General features: G+C 37.4%; 2 protein-coding genes across 2 annotated transcripts in view; both read left to right on the top strand.

Annotated features, from left to right (window-relative positions):
• Positions 1 to 2462: 2462 nt before the first annotated feature.
• LOC137031922 (zinc finger protein ZFP2-like) lies at positions 2463 to 8050 on the top strand. The gene is made up of 4 exons (XM_067403307.1): positions 2463 to 2507; positions 3133 to 3300; positions 5531 to 5858; positions 6075 to 8050. The coding sequence occupies exons 2-4, from the start codon at positions 3133 to 3135 to the stop codon at positions 7082 to 7084; spliced, it is 1506 nt and encodes a 501-aa protein (XP_067259408.1). The 5' UTR covers positions 2463 to 2507; the 3' UTR covers positions 7085 to 8050.
• A 324-nt stretch (positions 8051 to 8374) lies between these two features.
• LOC137031912 (adhesion G protein-coupled receptor E5-like) overlaps positions 8375 to 13424 on the top strand; it is a 30819-nt gene continuing 25769 nt past the window's right edge. Inside the window, exons 1-3 of the mRNA XM_067403289.1 lie at positions 8375 to 8666; positions 12784 to 12849; positions 12991 to 13113. Coding sequence (XP_067259390.1) covers positions 8639 to 8666; positions 12784 to 12849; positions 12991 to 13113 — 217 coding nt within the window. The 5' untranslated portion in view covers positions 8375 to 8638. The remainder of the gene's footprint in view (positions 8667 to 12783; positions 12850 to 12990; positions 13114 to 13424) is intronic.

Here is a 13424-nt window from a genome sequence, read left to right as displayed (position 1 = left end):
CTCTGGATTACTGTCAGGACACTTTCCAAAGGGGAAATTTGAACTGTGTTGCATAGATAAGATATCTCCGGAAGGGGGGATTAGGGCTGTGTGGTGCAGTTTGAGGTGTCTTGGCAAATGGGGAGGTTCAAACTTTGTTTATCAGTTTGAAGTGCCTTAACAGGTAGCAGTCCTGTCGTGTGAGGAAGATCCAGTTACTCTGATGGACAACAACAACAACAAAAAACTCCCTACTTCCTAGCTCATCCGTCCAGATAGCAAAATTCTCTGTTTTTACTGTTATTTCTATTCCTTAAGTTCTATTTTTATTCTTCTTCTTTATGTAAAGCACTTTGAATTACCATTGTGTATGAAATGTGCTATACAAATAAAATTGCCTTGCCTTAATTTCCAAACCAGCGAATTTTCATGTTTTTTTTTTTATTCGTATAAATTCATTATAATTATGAAGGCGATGAAAATTAAGTTTTTAGCTGTTATTTTTGTAATTGATTTGTCATGCTAAGTTGTTACCACACTCTAAAAAATGCTCGGTTAAAAACAACCCAATTTGGGTTGAAAATCGACAAACCCAGCAATTGGGTTAAATGTTTGCCCAACCTGCTGGGTAGTTTTACTTAACTCAACTATTGTTTAAAAATGACAGTATTGCTTACTTAAAATGAACCCAAAATATCTTGAAAATTAACATTTATTAATATGTTTAATAAATGAACATTTTAATTTCATTTTAGATTCATTTTAAGTCAGCCATATAGTCATTTTCAAACAATAGTTGGGTTAAATAAAACTACCCAGCAGGTTGGGCAAACATTTAACCCAACAGTTGGGTTAAAACAACCCAATCGCTGGGTTTGTCTATTTTCAACCTAACTTGGGTTGTTTTTAACCCAGCATTTTTTAGAGTGCATGTTGTGTTTTACTGAGGGCAATAACGGTAATTTCTTGCCTTCAAACCATCGTTTTTGTTGTTGTTTTAAAGTAAAGTACTGCTAAAAGAAGCTGTGGCTGAGTTTTGTGTGTTCACATGAGATCAATAAGCTAAATACACTATAAAAGTATACTTTAAATCTATATCAGACCTGTTAAGATAAGTTTGCCACAACATTTTTTTTATTTCATTTTCCATCCAGAGGATTTATTAGGTTATAACAATTAAATTCTGTGAACGGAAAGGCTCTGAAACTCACCCCAAAGAAAACACCCAACAATAAAAACAAAGCATGTCTCACTTTTTACTCTTTCATGCATCCTTAAAGGGTTAGTTCATCCAAAAATTAAAATGTCATTTATTACTCACCCTCATATCGTTCCACTCCTTCATTCATCTTTAGAACACAAATTAAGATATTTTTGATGAAATCCGATGGCTCCATGAGGCCTCCATAGACATCAATGACATTTCCTCTCTCGAGATCCATTAATGTACTAAAAACATATTTAAATCAGTTCATGTGAGTGCAGTGGTTCAATATTAATATTATAAAGCAAAGAGAATATGTTTGGTGCACCAAAAAAACAAAAAACAAAATAACGACTTATTTAGTGATGGCCGATTTCAAAACACTTGAAATCCAGGTGTGTAACTCTTCCCACAAACACTGCAGTGATACGGTCTTTTCCTGTGTGGAGCCTCTGATGAACTCTAAAAGAACTTGTATCAGAAAAGCTCTTCCCGCAGGAGGAACACAGGAAAGGTTTCTCTCCATTGTGAATCATGACAAGTTAAATTAGATTTGTGACAGAATCATTTATCACAGTGTGAACACTGAAATGGTTTATCCTCAGAGTGTATTTTTTGGTGTGACTTAAGACATCTTGAGTCCTTACATCTTTTCCCACATTCACTGCACTGGTACGGCCTCTCATTGGTGTGAACACGCAAATGGATTGTCAGATTGGATCCCTGGCTGAAGCTCTTCTCGCAGTGAGGGCACTTGTACGGACTTTCACCCGTGTGGATTCTCATATGAGCATCAAGACTCCCTTTAGTGATAAAATATTTATTTTTTATGATTATGAATGTGCAGAACTACACAGAACAGATCTGTAAATATATAAATGACAGTAAGTAAATTAATTTAATTTCTAAAAATAAAGTGAAAGAAATGTTTTGCATCATTAACCAGCGTTTAACAGGAACACTAACCTATATACCACCTTTAGCATGCATATGATAGAAATTAGACCCTGGTTACTGTAGTAAAGCCATGGCTAATTTTCATAAGCAGCGAGATGAAGATCTATTTAAAGTCATTAAAACACTATAAGGCAGAAAATCAACGAGCATGTAAACATCTTTAGAAAACACAGATTTACTAAAACACTCCTCAGCACTCCAACCTTCTTTCTTCAGTGTTTTTACCAGTACGGCATCAAACTAGGATGTATATTCATGTACGAACTCGCACTCCAGCGCAGTAGGAGGCGCTCTGACGCTCTTCAGTCCGCCAGTAAAACAAACCAGAACGAAAGAGAGAAGAGCTTACAGTTTGAACACTCAGCCGGTGCGTATTAAATATGTTTTACACCATTAATTACATATATGTACGTTACTTGGGTTTATTTATCTGTTTATGAAATGGTTCATTTTATGTAAGGTTTTGATGTCCGTAAATTAAGATTTCTCTCTCGCTTTATCGCGTTGTTTTTACCGAACGCTAAATGAGTTTTGTAGCGACGACAGAATAATGATACATCTCGAGAGACGTCTATTTGATGTGCGTGTTTACATCTGGAATACATCTGGACGTTTCCTCTCAGATGTCAAATAGATGTTTAGAAGACGTCTTTAAGATGTTTATGATGTATAATGTATGTAAAACTGACATCTTAAAGACGTCTATCATATGTTTGCAAACAGCAGATTCTTTCTAGATGAAATGATCTTTAACAGACATCTTGCAGACGTACGTGTGATTATGTATTATAGTACAATATCTAAAAATATTAATGCTCAATGTTGGTTAAAAAATGAAACTAAACAACGCACTTAAACGAGTAACCTTTTTGCATCTGAAATCAAAAGTCATATAGGTCAGTTCTGCTCTCGTTCAACAATTTTGAGTTTGATCATTGTCAGTCTATTGTGAATGCATTTTGTAATAATGATGATGATGTGTTTGTGTTCAGATGTTGAGCATGAAAGCGCAGATGGATGTGATCTGCTGTAAATCAGTAGGAACTGATCTGTCCATGCTGGATATTGAGGATTTCATCAGTGAAATCTGTCAGCTGAAGAAAGAGGTGGCGTCACTGGAGGCAAAGCTGAGAGAAAGAGGAGACAAACCCAACAGAGAGGTTTGAGCGGCTCATTTCATCCTTCAGCTCAATCACTGTTTGTTTGTCCAGTGAAAATGTATCTTTTAGGATGCGTTCACACTTGTAGTCAGGTTCGTTTTGGTTAATCTGGTCCAGACCAAAAAAGAAAAACGTTTAGTCCTAAACAAAAGATACCGAACCAAAAGGCATAGGGATACATTCACAACCTGATTGGTTGGATTTTATGACGTATTGCCTATTTAGAGACATAACTTACCGAACATCCAAAACAATGCTGTGTGCTGAGGTAAATGCCCTTGTTCTGTGCTTAGCCTGCATATGATGGTATTTTGGCCAGCTGGGAACTCGTGAAGAGCTTATAAATTGTGTAAGACAAAACAGTGGCGGGAATCCATCCGTCACACTCAAACAATCTGCTGCGTAGAGACCATAGACTGTAAAAAAATATGGACGTAGCGTCTGTGGCGTCACCCATAGAGTTCTGAACAGCAGTTTTGACGCGTTAATGAGGCCGCGGCCATCTTAGCTGTCCGTCACCGCACGTCACTCCCGGATAACTGAAAATGGGCAAAGAGGCGGGGAGGTGGTTTGAGCTGATGTGATTGGTTGCTGAAACCACGCCCGTCTAGCTCGACGTGACCATGTTAGCAAGCAAAGGAGCACTAGATACTATCTAAATTATTAATGAAGATAAGTTTTAACATGAGAAAGTTCTAAAGATATATTTAAGATATAGATGCTCCAACACCAGTAATGTGTTGGGTGTGCAAATAACAACATGGAACATCAAATGGGACTTCATACCTTTATAATAGAGATCGCGAGATGAATCCAATCTGTGGCACTTGGGTAAAATATAAATGTCCATTGCAAAACAAAAACAAACATGTCAAATTTCTTCTGAATGATCTGCTCTCTTTCATCGTTCTTCAAGAAAGGATGCAATCTGAGCAGCCTTTATGTTGTAAAACTGTATACGATCGTATCTAACAAACAAATGAGCCTGTGTCCAAAGTATATTTTTTTCAAAATAGTGCAGCAGTTTTAGTTATAATATCCAAGCAGTGCTGTCAGAGTTGTATATCCTCCCGCCATTGTCATTGTAGTAAATCTCGCAATCAAAACTTTCAGCCAATGCCACGATCCAACAACGTGTGTCTGTTATCTTCCCCATGCACATCTACACAGACACACATCAGTCTCGAATATTATGCAGCAAGCCATATTTTATAATTGTATAAAATAATCGAGAAAAAAAGCACAAAAACTGCTGAGATGCCAAATTCAGCGGCAGCTGAGGTAACATGACGGCTCACAGACAGCAGCGCACTCTACCTGTCACTCAAGTGGCCACGCCCTTAATTATGCAGAACTTTAAGGCTTAATATAATTTAAACGGATAAGTTATAAAAAAATTCACCCCCCTCAGAGTTGTCATGAAGGGCAAAAATAGCAGTATAGACCAAAACCACAATTTGTACCAACTTGTAAACATGTTTTTTTCTGCTATAAATGTGGCCAATTTAACAGTGGACTCTATGAGATTCTGCTCTCTTTTGGAGCCTGTCCCTAGCGGCCAGTCGCAGTTTAAGTCACTTCCGTATTGGCTTCACGAGAGAAAGGGGGAGGTTGCCGCTTGGTTCATATAGTGAGGCGACAAAAACACAGCGAGCGTCGCACGCGATTGTGTGTGAGGCGGTGTGAGGTAAATGAAACTGCGCTTCCACATCCATTTCAGAGGCATGCAGGATTCATGTTTAAATAGTCTTTTTGCGGTTTAATATTCAGTCACTAGTCTATATCGCGATTTAATCGAAGTGTACTGACCTGCATTTAATTCATTCATCAAAAATTTGACAAATTACGTGACATTCCGCGTTTTATAGCAAATTCCGTTTTTATGACTGGATTCCGCGATTCCGTGATCGCGGAAATTATAGGGCCCTACATGTGTGAGGATTCTTTCTATTTTAGGGTCTCATACTCCTGTTTTTGGTTAGTTTGCATGTCTTTGGTCCATATATCATCCGAACCGCACCAGAGTTCGTTTGGAAGTGGACCGAGACCCAAACTTTTCAATTTGGTGCGCACCAGGGTTCAGATGGCAGCGTTCACATATGTTCAAATGAACCGCACTAACGGAGCAATCACACCAGGGTTCGTTTTAATCGAACCAAACATGCCAAGTGTAAACACACCATTAGTTGATTTATAAGCGCAGTGACAGATTTGTGTTTTGCACTCTCAGGATTCAGTCTGGAGCGTCAGAGATCAGAGATCCACTCAGGAATCAGATCTCAGCCTCAGTTTACTCTGTTATACTGACGCTCAGGAGAGCGTGTCTGACAGTCATGGATCAGCTGATCAAACCTCCACAGAGTCTGACTGTAACGCTGGAGAACAGCAGAGGCCGCTGAAGGTGTGCTCCATCAAACTGGTGGACTGCAGGAATTCAAAGGAGACAAGAGAAGAAACCACTGCAGAGAAAGAGAAAGTACAGAGTGATGATCATGGCAACAGTGATAATGATGATCATTGTGATGATGATGATGATGATGATGACTTTATTCCCTCAGGTATGTGTATGTTTCTTCCTTTAACATCTACCTTATCAATAAATGTTTTACATGGTTTTCAAATTAAAGTTGTAGATGTTCTCCATCATAATTCATTGCAAAATTGTCTTAGGGTGCAGGTCCACATGTATGTTCAGTTGGGTGGGTGTACAAACCTTCATGTATTTGTAACTTGGGGACATGCAGTCAATAGATATATTATTTTGTTCCTTTCAGATGAAAACGGCGGTTTATCTTCTGACGAAGAAACCGCCTCGACATCAAAAGATCAGCCGACAGCAAAGAGTTTTTCCTGCGTTACCTGTGGAAAAACATTCAGAAGACAAGGACATTTAGCGAGACATGAGAGAAAACACACAGAAAAGAAAGACTACACTTGCAAGAGATGCAACATCAGCTTTCCTACCTTAGAAGAGAGGAAACGTCATTCAAAAGAGCACAGTGTGAAGAAGGAGTTTCGCTGCGAACAGTGCGGGAAGGTTTCTTTCACTTCTGGCAATCTGAAGATTCACATGAAGACGCACACTGGCGAGAAGCCCTTCCACTGCAGCGAGTGTGACAAGAACTTCAGCACTAAACAATCTCTTGTCGTTCACAAGCGAATCCACACGGGCGAGAAGCCGTACAAGTGCCCTCACTGCGAGAAAAGATTCAGAGATGGCTCCCATTTCAAGACACACATGCGTTCGCACGCCAGCGAGAGGCCGTACCAGTGCAGCGAGTGTGGGAAAACCTTTAAGCAACCGATTTGTCTAATATCTCACCAAAAAATACACTCTGAAAAAATGCATCGATGCTCGCACTGTGACAAACGTTTCCGTCAGATATCTCAGCTGAAACGGCACGAGAGAATGCACTCCGGAGAGAGACCGTACCTGTGCTTTCACTGCGGGAAGAGCTTTTCTGATCCGGCTCATTTCAGAGTCCATCAGAGAGTTCACACCGGAGAAAGGCCGTATCAGTGTAGCGTTTGTGGGAAGAGTTTCCGTCAAAACACCAACTTACTGAAGCACCAGAGGATTCATACAGGAGAAAGACCGTTCAAGTGCTCACATTGTGACAAGACGTTTGCTCGAACAGATGTGCTGAAGATCCATGAGCGAGTTCATACAGGAGAGAAACCTTACCGCTGCTCCATCTGCGGCGAGAGATTCGCTTATTTAGGGGGTTTTCAGGCCCACCAGAACAAGCACGCTAAAGAACAAACTGCTCCAGAAACATCATAGTGTCTTTTCACAGTTCAATCCCTCAGCTGATCTTAAAAATGTACATTGAGCTCCTGCTGCCAGTAGGTGGCAGAGTCACATTGAGGTTTTATGTCAATCATGAGTAGGGATGAATTGACAGAGTAGGACAATTGCAATGATGTGATTTATAGTTAGTCCCTGCTGGAAGGTGCTGTAACTACACCATTCTGTGGGCAAAAAGTACCTATTCAAAATTTAAATCCCAAATGATTGTATAATATTATTGCAGGTGTTTGGCCATGGTAACATTCACTGTTACCATTGAGATGAATGGGACTGCTAATGGATAGCTTTCTGCAGGTGTGTTAGACATCCTGGAGATTCCTGTACTATTAAGGAAATTGTGAAAAAAAAAAAAACAGTAATCATTGGTAAATGTAATAAACATGAATGCATTAAAGGATTAGTCTACTTTTAAATAAAATTTTCCTGATCATTTACTCACCCCCATGTCATCCAAGATGTTCATGTCTTTCTTTCTTCAGTCGAAAAAGAAATGAAGGTTTTTGATGAAAACATTCCAGGATTTTTCTCCTTATAGTGGACTTCAATGTTCTCCAAACTGTTGAAGGTCAAAATTACAGTTTCAGTGCAGCTTCAAAGAGCTTTAAACGATACCAGACGAGGAATAAGAGTCTTATCTAGAGAAACGATCGGTCATTTTCGAAAAAAATACAATAGTATATGCTTTATAAACACAAAATATCGCCTTGCACATGCTTCCGCTTTCCATATTCTTCAAAAAGCTTACGCTGTATGTTATACGCCTTCCCTATTCTACTTAAGAAAAAACGAAACTGGCACTGCGTTCATTACATAAGTAGAATAGGAAAGTGGACTAATCCTTTAAACTTTGACAGCTCTGATTATAAATTAATTTAGCTACTGCATACTCAAGCTTCACTCAGACCTTGACCCAGGTATTTTATTATTTTATTAGTTTCATCTTTTACCCATTTTTCTATAGCAAAATTCAGCAAGTTTGAGTATGTTAAAAACATAATTATATATATATATATATATATATATATATATATATATATATATATATATATATATATATATATATATTCACAGAGAGACGAAGTTGGATTTACAGTTAAAGACAGCAATTTTGTGATAATTTAATTTACAATTACAATTATGAGGACATACAGAATAAAAGGGATGTACAATCATTTAAATGTCATGTTTATTTGTACAACTATAGCTCATTTTTAAATCAGTTTAAGATGAATCATTTCTATTTGGAAAGGAGGGACACCTGGTGGTTGGATATCAAGATAGGACAACTGTACTGACATGAGGAAATACGACACAACGTAGTGGAAATTCTTCCTAGTTTTTAGTAAATCTTGGGCTTCCTTGGAACTAATATTATCTAGTGGTTGGATCAAATAAAAGGAGACCTAGGGATACCATTGAAAGAGCTGAAGCTTTCGGGATATGAAGTCAGCTGGAGACGGATTTTCTTTGGGAATTTCATAAATCACGAACCTTAATCTTTAAGCTCTATTTACGGTGCTTCCTAACATGGAACTAAAATGGGTACTTCTTTTGGGTGAGTGAAATGTTTTACTCCACGTGTGTGGTGAATATGTTTTTGACGTAGTTCAAATGGATTAGTAGTCGGACAACTGCTGGGAATAAACGTGTCAGAGACGTAGGAAAAGTAAAGCCTATTATTTTAAGCGCTACTATTTTTTTGTCGTTAGGCATTGAAACTAAAGAGCCATAGGAGATACTCTTTGTTTTGGAAAGAGGTTGTGAAATAGTGTGCGTGTTTGACTGGCACCTACTCGGATAAATGCCCACTTTCAGTTCTGTTCTTTTGGGAATATCCGGGCGTGAGGAGTAGGGAATATTAGCGCTGTCGCCTACTTCAGAAAATAATTTTGGATTGTACTGTCGTCAAAGCTTTTTAAAGAAGAATTGGTCGTATCTGCCTTTAAAAGTCGTGCAGCAAAATGCAATTTAGCAATTTTACGCAAATATGATCGTTTATGATTATAGCAGCGGCTAAACGAACATATTTGCGTAAGCATCTTGCTTTTTAATCTCAACTAAACTATGGTTTACATTGTTAAACACTCTTAAAACAGATGTGTTAAAAACAACACAACCTGTGTTATATTTTAACACACCCGTGTGTCTAGTTAAGGACAACACATTTTGTGTTAATTTTAACTCAACCAGTGTGTTATTTTTTCTTAATACAGGCATAAAATATTTAACACACTAATGTGTGTGTGTGAGAGAGAGAAACGACACTGTCCAACACAACATGTGTTAAACTATCATCCAATCACATTGCTGCTATGTCACTCCACAAGCCGTTAAACAGGTTTGTGCCTCTTTCTTCATTGGCGGATGACTTAACACACGGGTGTGTTCAGATATAACACAGGTTGAGTTAAAAACAACACATTATATCTTAACACATCCGTGTGTCTAGGTAAGGACAACACATGTTGTGTTACTTTTTTTAAACTCAACCAGTGTGTTATTTTTTCTTAATACCGGCATAAAATATTTAACACACTAATGTGTCATAAATCACACAATTTGTGTCATAGATGTGCTATTTTTGACCAGTTAAAATGAATGCAATACACACTCTTAGAAAGGATGTGTTAAAACTGACTCAAATGTGTTCAATTCTTACACATCAGTGTGTGAGTTTAGGGACGACACTTGTTGTGTTAATTCTGACACATTCACTGAGTCAATGATTTTAACACAGTAAATGTGTCAGGAAGGTGATCTGCTGTTAACAAGCAGAATCAAAGGAGAAAAATCACAATTTAAGCCACCATCATGGAGATGAGTGTTTGCTTTAGTTGGGCTCTTGACCCTTGACTCTTAATATTAGATTTTGTTTGGGCTGCTGTAACTAAATCATAACAGCCAGACAAGCAAAGTTAAAAGATGATCAGGTGGTGTTTGTTATGATTTCACATAATCATTATTTGATCTGAATCACTGAACTCATTTAGAGCTCAATCTCTGAGTTAGATTGACATTATTGATTACAGCAGCACTGTGATTCTACAGCACAAGATCAGCTTTATCAATATAATCTGAAGGATTTCTCAAAAGGTGTTCTGATTTAAAAAAAAAAAGAGCTCTTTTATTTAGAGACACAGACATCAAGAATCAGCCTGTGAATCTCAACAATGGTGAGAATAATAAAGCATGTTGCAGTGCATGCTGGGAGCCACCAATCAAAATTCATCCATGGCTCCCATCATGCATTGCTGCATGAATAAATTATGAGCTTAATTGTCTTAGTAATTTCCTTTATTCTCACTATTTTTTTTCTTTCTCTGTTTTATGTGACTTTTTAGGAGCTTCTTTTCTAATGTTTGTAAAATCAGAATATGTTGCCTGTCACCACTGTTGAGATTCACAGGCTGATTCTTGATGTCTGTGTGTGCTTAAAAGCAAGTTTGTTTGTTTTTTTGATCAGAACAACTTTTTAAGAAATACCTTTGAATTATGTAGAAAAAGCTGATCTTCTGCTAAATCAATAATGTAAATCTAGCTCAGAGATTGGGCTCTAAATGAGCCCAAGACAAATAATGATTATGTGAAAACATAACCAACACCACCTGATCATCTTTTCTCTTTGCTTGTCTGTCTGTATAACTCAGTTACAACAGCCCAAGCAAAATCTAATATTAAAAAGTCAAGGTTCAAGAGCTCAACTAAAGCAAACACTCATCTCCATGATGGTGGCTTAAATTGTGATTTTCTCCTTTGATTCTGCTTGTTAACAGCAGATCACCTTCCTGACACATTTACTGTGTTAAAATCATAACACAATGAATGTGTCAAAATGAACACAAGTCCACCGATGAAGAAAGAGGCACAAACTTGCTTAACGGCTTGTGGAGTGACGTAGCAGCAATGTGATTGGATGATAGTTAACACATGTTGTGTTGGACACAGTGTTGTTTCTCTCTTTCTCTCTCTCTCTCTACACATGATCAACTTAAATTGACACAAAAATGTGTTAAAATAGCCATAACACAAAAAATGTGTTATTAATTAACACATCCTTTTTGAGAGTGTAGATGAAAGCTTTTACTAACAGTAAAACAGCAGTAAAAAATCTGTCTTACCATTTATTTCAGCTTCTTTGCGCCTATCTTTCAGATTCCGATGAGCAAAATCGATTTAAGATTTAACCCATCTAAAAATACTTAATTCAAGAAATCTAAACGTATATGAATCAGCAAGACGGTTAAAAGGAACGGCCGTTAAATTTTAAATTTCTGTGTAAGAAAAGAGCGCGTGCGGATCAAAAGCACAGATGTAGCCTATGATTTTTTTTTACCGCAGTAAAGATAGTTTGCGGTTTGATATTCCGATTTCTTTTGGCTATAAATACGCAGTGCGTTGTCATTGACATGCAAATAATACCGAATATCGTTCGGCAGAGCAAAAGCAAAGAGAAAGACGGCCACGAGATAAAATGCTATTGTGAAAGTTTTCACAAATCAAGCTCGACCTAAAACAATCTTCTTTTATTTCAGCAGTCTGCGTGTTTTTTTGTAATAGACGTTAAACATGAAGAAAGCCTTTCTTTCACGTTCCTTACTGGCGGACTTACCAAGGGGTTTATGGACAAGGGGTTTGCTGTGAAAAAAATTCACAGATCAAGCTGGTGAAGATGGCACCAGTTTCATTCCTCTAAGTGTCCAACATTTGGAGATATAGCCATTATAAAATTAAGAGTCGCTACGAAAAAAAAAAAACTGATTTCGGCCCAAAGGACAACGTCACCTTAATTCACAAATCATGGAGAATGATATTCGGTATTATCTGCATGTCAATGACAGCGCACTGCGTATTTATAGCCAAAAGAAATCTGAATATCAAACCGCAAACTATCTTTACTGCGGTGATTTACCGCATGTTTTTTCCACTACATGCATTTATAATCTCATAATTAGGTTTGGTTGCATACATTGCATCCGGAAAGGATTCACAGCACTTCAATTTTTCCACATTTGGTTGTGTTACAGCCTTATTTCAAAAGGGATTAAATTAAATTTTTTTCCCCTCAAAATTCTACAAACAATACCCCATAATGACAACATGAAAGAAGTTTGTTTGAAATCTTTGCAAATTTATATAAACAATATTACAATATTAATTTAATAATAAAAGTAGCCTAACCTAATAGTAATAATATTAGACTAGAAGAATGTAACAGGCCTACATTAATTGGAAATGCCAAATCCTCTTAATATTGCCAATATTTGATGCATTTGTCAATATCTTTGGCTATCGTCGATACATGATTGTGTGTTGACGCACCCCGGGTTATCGTGGGGGCCCCCCAACATGCAGGTTTTCATCAAGGATGCCACTGTACATTGCTGCATTCATCTTTCCCTCAATCCTGACTAGTCTCCTAGTTCCTGTCGCTGAAAAACATCCCTAAAGCATTACGCTGCCACCACCATGCTTCAATGTAGGGATGGTAGGGATTCCCTATTGGAATAAGGCAATTGGAATAAGGCAAGTGAGGCGCTGTGAATACTTTCCAGATGCACTGTACACATATAATGATGTTCAGCATTATAGCTAATGTATTAGTAAATATATATATATATATATATATATATATATATGAGTTAGCCTAGTAGTATTTTTTTCTCTCTTCCCAGGTCTCCTTCTGCCATCATGTAGTGGATGTGCCATTGGATTTAAATTTTTTAAAGGCAAATGTGTTGGTAATTATGAACTTGTGGTTTAATTATTGGAAATGTATGATTGTAATGACATTTTTAATGTCTGTATGTCAGTATAATATGTGTAATTATTGTGATCTAGATTTCTAACTTTGTAAGACCTTGTTTCCTTCACTTTTGCAGCTGTAGATGAGTGTGAAAATATTGTGTGTGGCAATCACTCGAAGTGTGTAAATACAGATGGAAGATACTACTGCACATGTAATGAAGGGTTCGGAATAAGCTCCTTAACAGGACCATGTGAAGGTATGAGAGAGGATTGTGGGATTGAGGAGTCCACGTTATTTACATGTCTACATGTCTTACAATTAAGAGTTATACACCATTTTAATCTGTGGAATATCTTCTTTTATTTGTGTACACTCAGAGTAAAAACAGAATGTTGTGCTTTTTGTAAAATAAAGAAAACTAACATGATGCGTGATCTCTCCTCTCCCTCTGAACGAAGTCCAATCTGATAGTTCTCAGAAAATGAACTGTAACTTAGTGAATACTAATCACAGAAAAATTACACTTATGTCTAAAAAAACGTTAAGATGTCAGGTTTTAAATCATGT

This window comes from Chanodichthys erythropterus, chromosome 12 (assembly GCF_024489055.1).
Source record: "Chanodichthys erythropterus isolate Z2021 chromosome 12, ASM2448905v1, whole genome shotgun sequence".
NCBI lineage: Eukaryota > Metazoa > Chordata > Actinopteri > Cypriniformes > Xenocyprididae > Chanodichthys > Chanodichthys erythropterus.
Note: the sequence above shows the minus strand (reverse complement) of the source record. Positions and strands in the feature narration are given on the sequence as shown.

Bases quoted from the DNA above. Each gene is read 5' to 3' on its own strand.
- LOC137031922 (XM_067403307.1), top strand. From the start codon at position 3,133: ATGTTGAGCATGAAAGCGCAGATGGATGTGATCTGCTGTAAATCAGTA. The intron at 3,301-5,530 runs GTTTGAGCGGCT...TTGCACTCTCAG, and splicing joins GAGACAAACCCAACAGAGAG to GATTCAGTCTGGAGCGTCAG. The intron at 5,859-6,074 runs GTATGTGTATGT...TGTTCCTTTCAG, and splicing joins TGATGACTTTATTCCCTCAG to ATGAAAACGGCGGTTTATCT.